This window comes from Rhinopithecus bieti, unplaced genomic scaffold (genome assembly GCF_001698545.2).
Source record: "Rhinopithecus bieti isolate Rb0 unplaced genomic scaffold, ASM169854v2 scaffold_9876, whole genome shotgun sequence".
Lineage (NCBI taxonomy): Eukaryota > Metazoa > Chordata > Mammalia > Primates > Cercopithecidae > Rhinopithecus > Rhinopithecus bieti.
In genome coordinates this window covers 167,066-181,604 of record NW_016806295.1, presented here as the reverse complement: position 1 = coordinate 181,604, position 14,539 = coordinate 167,066, and the positions used below count along the sequence as shown (strand labels likewise).

The 14,539-nt window shown below is 43.6% G+C and overlaps 1 protein-coding gene and 2 long non-coding RNA genes across 10 annotated transcripts in view; 1 reads left to right on the top strand and 2 right to left on the bottom strand.

Moving 5' to 3' along the window:
- TRPM1 (transient receptor potential cation channel subfamily M member 1) overlaps positions 1–14,539 on the top strand; it is a 71,757-nt gene that overhangs the window by 13,754 nt on the left and 43,464 nt on the right. The window contains 5 exon segments of the mRNA XM_017875386.1: positions 6,941–7,114; positions 8,012–8,146; positions 9,567–9,617; positions 10,250–10,390; positions 11,567–11,596. Coding sequence (XP_017730875.1) covers positions 6,941–7,114; positions 8,012–8,146; positions 9,567–9,617; positions 10,250–10,390; positions 11,567–11,596 — 531 coding nt within the window.
- Positions 21–8,074, bottom strand: LOC108531784 (uncharacterized). The gene is made up of 4 exons (XR_001886281.1): positions 7,986–8,074; positions 5,333–5,425; positions 1,406–1,521; positions 21–60 (listed from the first exon to the last, which is right to left on the bottom strand). It is a non-coding gene; the product is annotated as an uncharacterized LOC108531784 (long non-coding RNA).
- The window catches only part of LOC108531783 (uncharacterized), a 38,147-nt gene continuing 33,243 nt past the window's right edge, over positions 9,636–14,539 (bottom strand). For 6 of the 8 annotated variants that reach the window (XR_001886279.1, XR_001886273.1, XR_001886276.1 and 3 more), the window contains 4 exons: positions 10,967–11,065; positions 10,673–10,826; positions 10,178–10,335; positions 9,636–10,071 (listed from right to left, as the gene is read on the bottom strand). This is a non-coding gene — a long non-coding RNA (uncharacterized LOC108531783). Of the gene's footprint in view, positions 10,072–10,177; positions 10,336–10,672; positions 10,827–10,966; positions 11,069–14,539 lie in introns of all 8 variants that reach the window. The other 2 variants (XR_001886274.1, XR_001886275.1) reach the window with 1 other exon arrangement.

Genomic DNA, 14,539 nt, shown 5'->3' with positions numbered 1-14,539 from the left:
CAGTTCTAGAAACTGGAAAGTCCAGGATCAAGGGGCTGGTATCTTGTCAGGGCCTTCTTGCTGCATCATCCCATGGTGGGAAGTGAAAGAGTAAGAGAGTGAGAGACAGTGAGAAAGGGCTGAACTCTTAAAACAAATATCCTCTCAAGATCATGAACCCTCTCCTTCTATAAAAGCATTAATCCATTCATGAGAGCAGAATTTCATAACCTAAACAATTTTAAAGGTCCTATCTCTCAGCACTGTTGCACTGGGGATTCAGTTTCCAACACAAGAACTTTGGGGGACACTTTCAAACCATAGCAATTATCATTCTCTGTCTTTACATGTCTGAAAAAAGTCTGCCTCACATGAGGCTCAAGATTGTCATATGATTTTCATTCAATTATAGATGAACCATTGTTTTCTCTTTGCTCTTTGCTTTTTCAGTGCCTGAAAATTTCACAAGGACATGTCTTCTATTTCAAGCAAATGAAAATAGAAGTGTTTAGAGAATGCAAACTCAAGCAGCTATATCTTCACACATGTAGACATTTAATTCTTCTGGCTTTCAAAGGTCCCTTTATGCTGAAGACCTGAATCAGCTCTGTGAAATTTTCTTCTATCTCTTCTTTGAGTGTTTATTATCTCTTTCTTTATCTGGAATTTCTATTAGTCAAGCAGCTACTGGTCCCCTTCTCCCAGACTGACCCTCCATTTTCAGTTTTTTATTTCTCTGTCATTTTGCTGTATGTTTTTGGAAATCTCAACTTTTTATTTAACTTTTATACAATTTTAAAGTTTTAGGCACCCATACTTTTTATATTTAAGAAAGTGTTTTTGTTCCTTAACAATTTTATTTTCTTATTAGCCTATTTTCATCTCACAGATGTAGTATCTAAGGATACGAATTAGATTTTTTGAAGTTCTCTTCTGTTCCCTAGATTATCTCTATTTTCTCCCTGGTCAGATGTTCTTTTTGTTCATTTTGGGTTTTTCTGTTATGCTGTTGATTTTCTCAAATGCTCTAGATCCTTGGCTGTTCATCACACTACAGAATGAGGGATAGAACTGCTTAATTAGTATGGAAACCCATTTTGCCAAGAGGTTTTTCTCCTCCCTGGGAGGACTGCCCAGGAATTCCCTGCTTAGGAAGGAGAGTGTCACCTGAACCTCCCTGCTTTGCTGAGTGTGGACTGGAGAGGGCTGATGGGCTCTGGGCCTCCCTGTTCTTTAGCAGACATCTTCCCAGTTTTTCCTAGGAGTGAAGCCCAGGAATGCAGTTGCTTGCTCTGTACCCACCACAGTGGCAACCTGGAGTTTGGGAGGGGATGAGTGGCCTCCTGCTCTGTAGACCATCTTCCAGTCACCATGCCTCTGCCCACCACCTGCCCTCTTCTTTGTATCTTGGAAAATCTGGTCTCACCTCAATGGCAACCTCCACATTGCACATTTTGGGCTTTGGCTTCCTCTCCATAGTTTTAACTGGTCCTTCAACGCTTCCAGAAATCTGTTAAAAACTCTCTGGCCCACCTCTTCTCCCTGAAATAGATTTTTCTTTTTTATAGTCCTCTGCTGTCATTTAAATAGTTTTTGGGGAGGGAGGGAAGACAGCAAACACATGCTCAGGCTGCAACCTGGAGCCAAAAGTCCTTCTCTGTCTCCCTACAGTGGGATATAAGGTCTCTGAAGTCTTCTTTTAATAGTTGAAGCACTCAAGAAACTATGTGCCTGTGAATCTATAGTCTATCTAGAATTCTTCATATAGTAGAAAACTTGTGGTAGGGAGGACATAAGAATTCCAACACAGTGGCCGAGTGCGGTGGCTCATGCCTGTAATCCCAGCACTTTGGGAGGCCGAAGCCAACGGATCACGAGGTCAGGAGATCAAGACCATCCTGGCTAACACAGTGAAACCCCATCTCTACTAAAAATACAAAAAATTAGCTGGGCGTGGTGGCAGGCGCCTGTAGTCCCAGCTACTTGGGAGGCTGAGGCAGGAGAATGGCGTAAACCTGGGAGACAGTGCTTGCAGTGAGCCAAGATCGCACCACTGTACTCCAGCCTGGGGGACAGAGTGAGACTCCATCTCAAATTCCAACACAGTAAATCAATCTTAGGTCTGATTTGCTATATATTACTAGTCAAAATTCTTCTATCTATATTTTCTATTATTGCATGCAAAAAATAAAAGCTGTATGAGAATATAATGGTGGTTATCAGAAGCGAGGATGGGAGGGATTGGGAGATTTTGGTTAAAAAGTACAAAGTTGGCCAGGCGCGGTGGCTCAAGCCTGTAATCCCAGCACTTTGGGAGGCCGAGATGGGCGGATCACAAGGTCAGGAGATCGAGACCATCCGGGCTAACCCGGTGAAACCCCGTCTCTACTAAAAAATATAAAAAACTAGCTGGGCAAGGTGGCGGGCACTTGTAGTCCCAGCTACTCGGGAGGCTGAGGCAGGAGAATGGTGTAAACCCGGGAGGCGGAGCTTGCAGTGAGCTGAGATCCGGCCACTGCACTCCAGCCTGGGTGACAGAGCGAGACTCTGTCTCAAAAAAAAAAAAAAAAAAAAAAAAAAAAAAGTACAAAGTTTCAGTTAAGAAGAATAAATTCTGGAGACCTATTGTACAACATAGTGACTATAATTAATGATAACATATAGTGCACTTGAAAATTGCCGAAAGAGTAGATTTTAAATGTTCTCATAACAAAAATGATAAGTATGTGAGGTGATGGATATGTTCATTTAGCTTGAGTTCATCGTTCCACAATGTATACATATATTTAAGCATCATGTATATCATAGATACAATTTGTCATTTGTTAATTAAAACAGTTAATTAAAATAAAAGCTTTGCAAAAAAAAAAAAAAAACTTATTCTTGAAACATACTTTTAAATGTAACAAAGAGGCCGGGCACACAGTGGCTCACTCCAGTAATCCCAGCACTTTGGAAGACTGAGGTGGGTGGATCACCTGAGGTCAGGAGTTCGAGACAAGCCTGGCCAACATGGTGAAACCCCGTCTCTACTAAAAATACAAAAAAGGATGTGATACTGCAGGCCTATAATCCCAGCTACTCGGGAGGCTGAGGCAGGAGAATTGCTTGAACCTGGGAGCCGGAGGTTGCAGTGAGTTGAGATCATGCCTCTGCCCTCAGCCTGGGTGACAGAGCAAAACTCCATCTCAAAAAACAAACAAATAAATAAACAAACAAAAAACATAATGAAGAGAGAGAAAAGGAGAGATGTTTGATATATACAAGGAACAAAAGGGAATTTATTTATTTACACTGAATCATAAAAACTTTGGACTAACAATTTTTAAAGGAAAATCCTTAGCAACATTCATCTCAAGAGCTTTTTTATCTTGCAAAATTGATACTCTATGCCTATCAAACAATAATTCCACATCTTGCCCTCCCCTATGACTACTGGCAGCCACCATTCTACTTTCTGTGGTCATGAATATGACTACTGTCAGTACCTCCTATAAGTGGAATCATATAGTATTTATCCTTTTGTGACTGGCTTGTTTCACTCAGAACAATGTCTCAAAGTTCATCTGTGTTGTAGCATGTGTCAGAATTTCCCTCCTTTTAAGGCTGAATAATATTCCATTGTATGGATAGACCACATTTTGCTTATCCAAGCATCCATCAGTGGACACTTGGGTTGCTCCCATGTTTTAGAATAATGCTGCTATGTATGTAGGTGTACAAATTCTTCTTTGAGACTTGCTTTCAGTTCTTTTGGGTATATGCCAAGAAGTGAAATCATTGGGTCACACAGTAATTCTATTTTTAATTTTTTGAGGAATCACCAAACTCCTCCCATAGCAGTTGCACCATTTTACATTTCTACCCACAGTGCACAGGGTTCTACTTGGTCCACATTTTCACAAACATTTGTCATTTTCTGTTGTCTAGATAATAGCCATCTTGGCTGGGCACGGTGGCTCCTACTGGTAATCCCAGCACTTTGGGAGGCCAAGGCAGGTGGATCACCTGAGGTCAGGAGTTGGAGACCAGCCTGGCCAACATGGCGAAACCCCTTCTCTACTAAAACACAAAAAAAGAAAATTAGCCGGGAGTGGTGGTGCACACCTGTAGTCCCAGCTACTCAGCAGGCTGAGGCAGGAGAATCACTTGAACCCAGAAGGCAGAGGTTGCAGTGAGCCAAGATTGCGCCACTGCACTCCAGCCTGGGCAACAAGAGACAGACTCTGTCTCAAAAAAAAAAAGAAAAATATAATAGCCATCTTAATGGCTGTGAGGTAGTATCTCAGATGGTTTTGATTTGTATTTCCCTAATGGTTAGTGATACTGGGCACTTTTGTGTATGTTTATTGCCCATTTGTGCATCTTCTTTGCAGAAATGTCTACTCAAGTCTCTTGCCTATTTTTGAATCAGGGTGAGTTTTCTTGTTGTTGAATTTTAGGAGTTCTCTATATATTCTGAATATGAACCCCTTATCATATATATGATGTGCAAATATATTCTCCTATTCTGTGGCTGCCGTTCCTCTTTTAATGGTATCTTCTGCTGCATAAAACTTTTAAATTTTCATGAAGTCTATCAGATTTGTTATTAATAATTTTTCCATTTGTGCCTGTACCTTTGGTGTCATATTCAAGAACTGAATTCCCAAATCCAATATAGGGATACTTTTGCCCTGTGTTTTCTTCTAAGCATTTTAATTTAATTAATTATTTTTTGAAACTGAGTTTCACTCTTGTCACTCAGGCTGGAGTGCAATGGCACAATCTCACCCACTGCAACCTCTGCCTCCCGGGTTCAAACAATTCCCCTGTCTCAGCCTCCCAAGTAGCTGGGATTACAGGCACCCGCCATCACATCCAGCTAATTGTTGGATTTTTGGTAGAGACAGGGTTTCGCCATGTTGGCCAGGCTGGTCTCAAATTTCTGGCCTCAGGTGATCTATCCCCCTCGGCTTCCCAAAGCGCTGGAATTACAGACATGAACTACCGTGCCCAGCCGCATTTTATATTAGTAGTTTTCGATTTTATGTTCAGGTCTTTGATCCATTTTGAGTTAATATTTGTATATGGTGTAAGGTAAGGGTCCAACTCTAGTCTTTCGCATGTGGATATCCAGTTTTCCCAGCACCATTTGTTGGATGTGGTGTCACTCTGTCACTCAGGGCCATAATGGTTTTATTGGCATGAGGAGTCAGCCAAGACACTTTTTCATCCGTATTTGTATGTTGACCAGGAACTATATAAACTCACACCTCCCCCAACATAACCTCTGCCTCAGCCCTACTTAAGGGTTTTAAGCAGGAGAGTTACTTGGTTCCATTTTTACATTTAAAGGTCACTGCGGACTTACTGTGGAAAATGCACTGGGTGGGTGCCATGGCAAGTGTGCAGAGTCCTGTTAATAGGCCTTTGAAATAATTCAGGTGACAGAGGGTGCCTTGGACTAGAGCAGAGGCAGAGAAGAAGGCAAGAATCAGAATTAAGCAAAATTTAGCATTAAACATGGCTGCACACAGGGGTGGATGAATCATTGAGGGTACTGGAGGGACTGAGGTATCACAATGCTCCCCAGTTGTCTGGTTTGCACAACTGGCACGCTGTGGTGCCATTTCCCTGAGATAAGGGACCCTGGAAGAGGACTGAGTTGTAGGGGAGGTCCTGAGTGTGGTTTGGGACATAATGAGTTGGATGTCTTTGAGACATGAAAGCAGGACGCTGAGCAGGCAACAGGGGCTCTGGGGAGAGAGGTGGACCGCAGCCAGAAAGGAGAAGTTGTGTACCAATCAGTGGTGACTGGTGGTGTGTGCATCAATGAGATCGTCAAGGAAGAGAGCAGAGTGGAAAGGAAGGAGGCTGAGGATAGAGCCCAAAGGAACCTTGACATTTAAAGCTGCACTGAGAAGCAGTGGCCAGACAGAGAAGAGGAAAGCTGGGAGCTTGTGATGCCCAAGAAGCCAAAGGAAGAGACTAGGAGGAAGCAGGCAGTGGAGTCAGATGTGCTGAGAACCCAGCATGAAATGCCCATGAGGCAGGTACCAGCATAGTTCTCAGCAACCAAACCCAGAGCCCAGGACAGACAGGGAAGAAGCAGCAGGGTGCATGCAGGAGAGATGGGAAGAGAGGAAATGGGGGCTCCTCAGGTAGTCAACCCACCAGGAGCGTTTGGTGGGAGGAGCGGGTAGTTCTGGCAAGAGAGGACACCAGCCAGGGGGTCCGGTTGTTTAGGTGCTGGCTCTGTATCTGCACTAGGACACACTCCCATGTTTTCCACCCTACCAGGAGATAAGGCCACAGGGCAAGGCCTACTTCTGCCCTCCCTCCTGTTCTCTGGAGTAGAGCACACACTCCCCTTGATGAATGAGTCTGTCACCACATTGCATGCATTTCAGTGACATGCGGAGAGCTTCTTTACCCACCGATAAGCTCCAGTTTATGTTTATATCCAGGCAGGCATCCTCAGTTCTATCCATTGTCTCATACCCCCTTCACAATCACTTTTTCACATCATTAAATGACTGTGAACAGATCTCTTTGGTGCCTTTGAACTCTCAGCACCCTTTCCTTCATGCAAAAGCACACGTCGATCAAAATGTCAGCCGCTTTAAGTTTGCAAAGCTGCTGCATCAAGTCAAGTGTGTGTTTGTGCACACGAGTAACGGTGGTTCACAGTATCAGAGCCTTCTTCAGACAGCCAGGCCTGCGATGACTGAGTGTGTAGGTGTGTGGGATGGAGTCCGTGTGCACGTGTACATATGTGTGGGCGTATGTGTGCCCTGTGTGGGTGTGTACAGGTACATTGTATGCATATGAGCATGCATGGTGTGCATATGAGCGTTGTATGCATATGAGCATATGTGTGTATTTGTACACACACAGAGGTGCGAGGGTCAATGAGCTGGTCTGGGGACAAGAGAGAGCCTTAATACCTTTTCCCAACTCTGATTGCTGTGGACTGCAGCCCCTGGGAAGCCTGGCACCCCCAACGGACAGCAAAGCCACAGAGAAGGAGAAGAAACCAGCCACGACCACCACCAAGGGAGGAAGAGGAAAAGGGAAAGGCAAGAAGAAAGGGAAAGTGAAAGAGGAAGCGGAGGAAGAAACTGATCCCCGGAAGATAGAGCTGCTGAACTGGGTATGTGGAAGGTCACAGAGATCACGAGCTTGGCATCACGCTTCCCCAGGGGAAGCGATGGTTCCTGCCCTTGCTTCAGCCCCACCCAAGGCCCCGATCACAGGAGGGATGGGTAAAGGCTTGACTGGGTAGTGTCAGCATTTCAAACTACAACAGCACATTCACTGAGATGATCCTGTCAATTGTCCAAAACACCAAACGTTCCTGCTTTGGAGAGAATGATGCCACCCAGAGAGGGGCCCTGAGTCACCCTGCTCACCAGTGGTTCTCTGCCTGGCAGACATGCCAATGCTTGATGCATGAATATACAGCAAACAAATCAGTTGTCATCAAATAAGTGCAATTCATGCAAAAAGCCCTTTTTTGACAGACAGAGCCCATGATTGGGTGTGTGGGGTAACAGCAGTTTGGGTGGGGAGGCTGGAGTCACACATTGCATGGTAGTTCTTTGTCTTGCTGCCACCAGGACACAGGCAAGACAGGGGACCAGGCCTCTGCGGTGACGTGTGCCTGCCCTCGTCACAGCCACTCACCTGCACAGCACCCTGGTCATGCTGCCTGCCCACGTAGCTCCCCCTGGCAGAACTCAGTTAAGGAAACAAATGGTGGAGACTGGGCAGGCCAATGCCAGGAGGGCTGAGATTTTGAATCCTCTTCAATTTATTTTTAAAAGGAAAAAATAATTTACAAACATGGATGGAACATGTAGAGGCCAAACTGAGAAGAAAGGAGAAGGGAGATGGGGAGTGTTTACCCAAGATAAAGAGCAAAGAATACGATGTTGGAGTGCTCCGGGATCTTGGGTTCGGAATACCCTTTCCTCTGTGTTTCCAGTCGCCCCCCTCCCCAGTGTCTCTGAGAGGCCACTTACGGACTCCCGGCTCTTGGTCCCTGCAGGTGAATGCTTTGGAGCAAGCGATGCTGGATGCTTTAGTCTTAGATCGTGTTGACTTTGTGAAGCTCCTGATTGAAAACGGAGTGAACATGCAACACTTTCTGACCATTCCGAGGCTGGAGGAGCTGTATAACACAGTGAGTGCTCTAGAAAAAGGGAGGGAAGGAGGAGGCAGCCACCCGAATGTGTTTGTCACCGGTGCATGTTGTGCATAAATGTGCTCATCTGACCTCCTTCATCTGGGAGGTCCATATTTAATGTCAGGCGGCTACTTCTCATCTGCTGCTGACCACAGCCTGTGTTCACATTCTCACCACCTCCTGCCATGCCTCGACAGTCACTCCTTTCTCGGGCAGTATTAACTCTTGTCCTGCATTTGAGGCTGGTGTCTGAGTACTTGTTGCTACAAAGAGGGAATCTAGCTCCCCAAGCCATTAGCAGGGTGAAATGTCACCAAGGGTGCGAAGTCAATGGTTCCTTGGAACCCTCGCATTTGATGAGGTTTTGGGGGCAAAACGTAGAGCTAAGTTTCACACCCAGGAGCTCTGCTGGAAGGGTTTGAGTGAAATTCCCTTGGCTTATATTATTATAATATAACTTTTGAGAATTTATATTTGCTTCCCTATTGTAAGATTTTAAGTAGCAGAAATGGTCCTCAGCAGCTGCTTGCTAAAACTTGGTGATTTTCTTTTTTTTCTTTTGTTCTGAGACAGGGTCTCTCTTGTTGCCCAGGCTGGGGTGCACTTACTTGATCTCAGCACACTGCAGCCTCAACCTCCTAGGCTCAAGCCATCCTCCCACCCCAGCCTCCTGAGTATCTGGGACTACAGGTGCACACCACCACACCCAGCTAATTTGTGTAATTTTTGTAGAGACAGGGTTTCGATATGTTGCCCAGGTTGGTCTTGAACTCCTAGCCTCAAGTGATCCACCTCCCTCAGCCTCCCAAAGTGCTGGGATAATAGGTGTAAGCCACTGATCCTGGCCAACTTGGTGAATTATTAACACTATGTTGTGTACCTTAAGATACTCTTTAAAAAAATGCAGCAGAAAATATTTCACAACTTTTGAAATGCGTTGGATACTTTTTAACCATGACCAGTTCTGTTTTGTAAAAGAAAAAGGCTGGTGTGGGTTACACTCCAGCTCTCACAATTCATTAATTATATAGAATAGGGCAGAACTTTACTCGAAGGGTTCAAGGAAAAAAAACTTATTTATTTATTTATTTATTCTTAGATGAGGTCTCACTCTATCACCTAGGCTGGAGTAAAGTGGTGCAATCTTAGCTCACTGCAACCTCTGCCTCCCGGGTTCAAGTGATCCTCCCACCTCAGCCTCCCTAGTAGCTGGGGTTACAGGCACCTGCCACCACGCCCAGCTAATTTTTGTATTTTTAGCGGAGATGGGGTTTCACCATGTTGGCCAGGCTGGTCTCAAACTCGTGACCTCAAGTGATCTGCCCGCCTCAGCCTCCCAAAGTGCTGGGACTACAGGCGTGAGCCACTGCACCTGGTCAAGAAAAATATTTCACACACATGAATGCTTCTCTTTCAGAGACTGGGTCCACCAAACACACTTCATCTGCTGGTGAGAGATGTGAAAAAGGTCAGTCTACTGTTTTATAATTCTTACCTATTGGCATCGTTCACAAAAAGATTTAAGAGCAAGTTTTAAATTTTCAAAATGTATTATTATTTCAGGCACAGGAGATATTGAATTCCTTCTTTCATAAAGAGTCTATTTAAAACTAAGAAAGCAAAGGATAATCTTTTTTAAGTTGCATGTTCATCCGAATCCATGGTAGGGACACTCTCAGTGACAGCTGGATTACAGGTTGATGCCAGTGCAAGGCCAGGGCAGCCACTGGGTAGGGTGGGGAAGGGGGTGACCGGCCGCTGACCTGAGCACTGCTGACTGTCCATGCAGCGTTTCGTTTTGTCCCTCTTTTGAGATCTCTCACCCACTGCCTGTGGTTCTTTCCAGAAGCACCGGCAGGAGGTTCCTCAAGTCATTCTGTGTCCTGCTGATTGCAGCCGCTGTTCTTGGCCCTTTCTGCCACCTTGTTATCAAGGGATACATGCTTTCCCCAGTCTGAATATTGTTTAATCCCCCACCCACCCACCTATTACATGAACTCCCAAGTGGGGGCCAGGACGGCCACTTACCCCCGAGACGCGTGATGAAGTCCACACTGCGAACGCATCCTCACAGGGCCTGAGACCAGACTTCTCTTACAGAGCAACCTTCCACCGGATTACCACATCAGCCTCATAGATATCGGGCTCGTGCTGGAGTACCTCATGGGAGGAGCCTACCGCTGCAACTACACCCGGAAAAACTTTCGGACTCTTTACAACAACTTGTTTGGACCAAAAAGGGTAGAACTCATTGCTTGTGTAGTGTTCTGTGGTTTGCGAGTGCCATGTGATTCCTCGCTTGCTTTTCAGCAACTTGGCCGGTTCAGAGCCAAGCCCTTCGCCCTGAACCCAGCACAGCGGTCCTGCCTCCTACAGGGCTCTCAGGCCCGAGTCACAGCATTCCCCAGCTGCCCTGAGCACGGGCCGCCCTGACCACCCAGTGCATCTGCCCTCCTCCTCTGTCCACCGCAGACTTCTTCCTGTCTGCCCGCTCCAGCCTATTCTACCATCCCACCACTGTACCTGCCATAATCTTCCAAAGGAAGGGACATGCCTGCATTCGCTGCTTCAAACTTCCCAGAGCTCCTCACTGCCTGGAGAATCGTAGCCAAACTCATTATCACAGTAGCCAAGGCCCTCCGCCAGCTGGCCCTCACCCACATGGGAGACCATGTACCTGCACCAAAATCCAATCCTGTGATCAAATCAAAGACGTGTACCTGCCACGTCTTTCCCCGCTATCAGTGCCTTTCCCACCCTTATCAAAAGTTCAACTCAAATGTCCGATCTTTCATGATGCCCTCCCTTCACACCCACCTTACAGCCCCATAGCTCTTTGATGTCTGTTAGGGAACTTCTCTGCTTCTACCTGGAATACAGGCCATGTGTCTGCCGAGCTTTCTTCTCAATTAACTTCTGCTAACAGAAGAAGAGTTTCCATATTAAAGCACTTCTTTTCCTTGGACATTATCATTAATTGTTAATGATACAAAGTGCTTTTTTTTTTTTTGAGACAGAGTCTCGCTCTGTCGCCCAGGCTGGAGTGCAGTGGCCGGATCTCAGCTCACTGCAAGCTCCGCCTCCCGGGTTCACGCCATTCTCCTGCCTCAGCCTCCCGAGTAGCTGGGACTACAGGCGCCTGCCACCTCGCCCGGCTAGTTTTTTTTTTTTTTTTTTTGTATTTTTTAGTACAGACGGGGTTTCACTGTGTTAGCCAGGATGGTCTCTATCTCCTGACCTCATGATCCGCCCGTCTCGGCCTCCCAAAGTGCTGGGATTACAGGCTTGAGCCACCGTGCCCGGCCACAAAGTGCTTTTTAATCAATTCCTATGTCCACTAGCAACAATACTGCTAATGTACTACTAACATTAGTTATCTGAGTAAATTGACTTTTTTCTTCCTCTTTCACCATGCAGCCTAAAGCTCTTAAACTTCTGGGAATGGAAGTAAGTAGAATTTGTTTTCAAAAGTTTTATAATATCTTGGTCAAATAGACATAGCCCTTTAAGTTCTGTATTTGTGAATATACGATACTACTCACCAAAATTTACCTAGATGTCTTAGTCAAATTATATAAAAGGACCATATATACATTTTCTTTAATGGGGGTAAAAGCTGCACAATTCATTTCTAGAACTAACAAAACTACAGTTTCAAAAGCAAAGATTAAGCAAACAAAAAAAAACTAGAGAATAACACCACGTATATATGTAAAAAACCGTAAATAACACCAAAAAGAATTCAATACACTATTTTCAAAGTCCTAAACAAGCAATTAGAGTCCTCCAAGGATGCAAACATAATGGAATGCTAGTCTTTAATATATTGCATCACATCGATAAGTCAAAGAAGTATGACATGACCATTTCTCAGTAGGTGCTAATGAATTTGAAACACATGTAAAACATACTCCTTACTTAATTAAAAAGTATATCGTTTTCTCACAATAGAATGATAAAATACTTTCTTGGAATGATTAAAATACATGTATATCTTAGAGCAAGGGAAACGTATGATGAGCAGTGCAGCCCTGAAGTCATGTCCATGAAAATCAAGAACAAGACAAGCATGCCCAATATTGTCACCATCATTATCCCCTCTGGTCTCCAAAAGTGTTCTGGAAATTGAACAAGGAAAAATAAATGCTAAAAAAAAAGAATACCCGAGAAAGGGAGAAATTATGATCAACAAAAACATTTGGGGGGAGTTAGAAAATCCAGGAAAATCAACTACAGTTGCCTCGCAATAGGACAAAAGTACTAGAAATTACCTTCACTAGCAACCTGAAGAACAATGTCCCAGACCTAAAAATATTTAAATGAACGGAAGAAATGCCATATTGTGGAATATCAGGATTGACTCTTGGAAACATTCTTTTCAAATAAATTTATGAGCTAAATAGCATCCCGATTCTTTATGGATTCAGTGTGGACGGTTTTCATTCTGTGTTGACAGGTAAGACTGAGCTTTAACACGGTGCTCCTGGAAGGGTTATGAGCTTTCTGTGGCCTTCTGTTCTCTCAGACTCTCCATGTCAGGGTTGATTTGTTCCCTGAAGGTTTGGTAGACTCATCTGTAAAACTTCCGGGTCCAGTCCTATTTCTCAGAAGTGTGTCTTTCACTACTTCATAATAGCTGTCATACGTATAAGTGCATTCAGACTTTTTATTTTCTAGAGTCAACTTTGGTCATTTATAGTTTCCTAAAATGATTTATTTCATCTAGACTTTCAAGTTCCCTGGAATAAACTTTTACATAGTATTCTAGTTTTTTTCAGTCTCCTCAGTATCTTCAGTTATGTGTCATTTCTTGTGCCAATTTTTTTTTTTTAGTAGGGCGTCTCACTCTGTTACCCAGGCTGGAGTGGAATGGCACAATCTTGGCTCACTGCAACCTTGGCCTCCCGGGTTGAAGCACTTCTCCTGTCTCAGCCTCCCGAGTAGCTGGGACTGCAGGTGCATGCCACTGCACCAGGATAATTTTTGTATTTTTAGTAGAGATGAGGCTTCACCATATTGGTCAGGCTGGTCTCAAACTCCTGATCTCAGGTGATCCACCCATCTTGGCCTCCCAAAGTACTGGGATGACAGGCAACAGCCACCCGCCCAGCCTCTTGTGCCATTTTTTAACAAAATTTATATCTCCTCTCTTTTTTTCTTAAGCTTTCTTTCCTACTTATTTTATTGGTATTTTTCTTTATCAAGCAACTTTCTTTTTCTGTTTCTATTTTATTAATGTCTGCTTTTATTTGTATTCGTTTCTTCCATATACAGTTGGGGAAGCCCTACTGTTATTGTTTGTCTGTGCTAACTCAGTTTGAAAGGAAAATTCACTCATTTTCCATCTTCACCGTATTCCTACAAATGCATTAAAGGTATAAATTGTTCTGAGCATTGTTTCATGATATTCTACAGGTTTGGATAAGCAGAACTTTCATTGTCGTTTTTTCTAAGGCATTTATTATTTCCTTTTCAATCCAAGAGTTATTTAGAAGTATATTTCAAATTTCCCAGATACAGACTTTTGTTGTTGTTATACTACTATAATTGATTTCAATTTTATTCCTTGTATAGAAATTCCCTGTAATTTTTTTTTCAATTTCATTGCTAAGTAAGGAGTGTTACTTACTTATTTACCATGATTGTAATGTGTCAATTTCTCCTTATACTCCCAGTTAAGATTCTTTGTTATTTTATTGATTTCTTTCCCTTTTCCTCATTGATTTGTGGCAGGCCTTTGCATTTTAGGAAAATTAACTCTTTGTTTCTCATATTCTCTCTCTGGCAGTTTTTAAAGAGAATTTACGTGCAATTAATATTTTAATAATATTATGTGTTATTGAAAGGTAGGCTTAAAAGGACTTCTGTTTTATAACATTTCATTAGTCATTAATTTCTATTTTATCTTATCTATTCTTGAAAATAAATCTATGTTTATCTTAACATTTCCACACTGTTCATTTTTAACCTGTGTAGGCCAATCTTTCCTATATCACGGCGACTATAGCTTCACTGTGACAAAATTAGAAAATTAGAATAAAGATACTTAAATTTGAGTCAGGATACTATAGTTTCCATTAAAATGTTATCACAGCTCGTTATGATATTATAAAAACTGGGTCAGTCGTGACCAACTTGAGATAGGAACTGGAGAGTCAGGTGGCCCCCATAACCCCCCATGCTCCAGACCACTCCAACTGTGTGAATGTGGCTGAGTTATTCAGACAGAGCCACAACTTCCTAATCTGAGGGGATGCAAGGAATTCACAACCTCTCAGTCCTTGTAAGAATAAAAGAAGACAATTGATGGAAACGCAAAAGAACAAACATCTGTTTCTGTGATTCCATTGAATACTAAAGTATTAGCCTGGAATAGTCTGAGCCCCACAT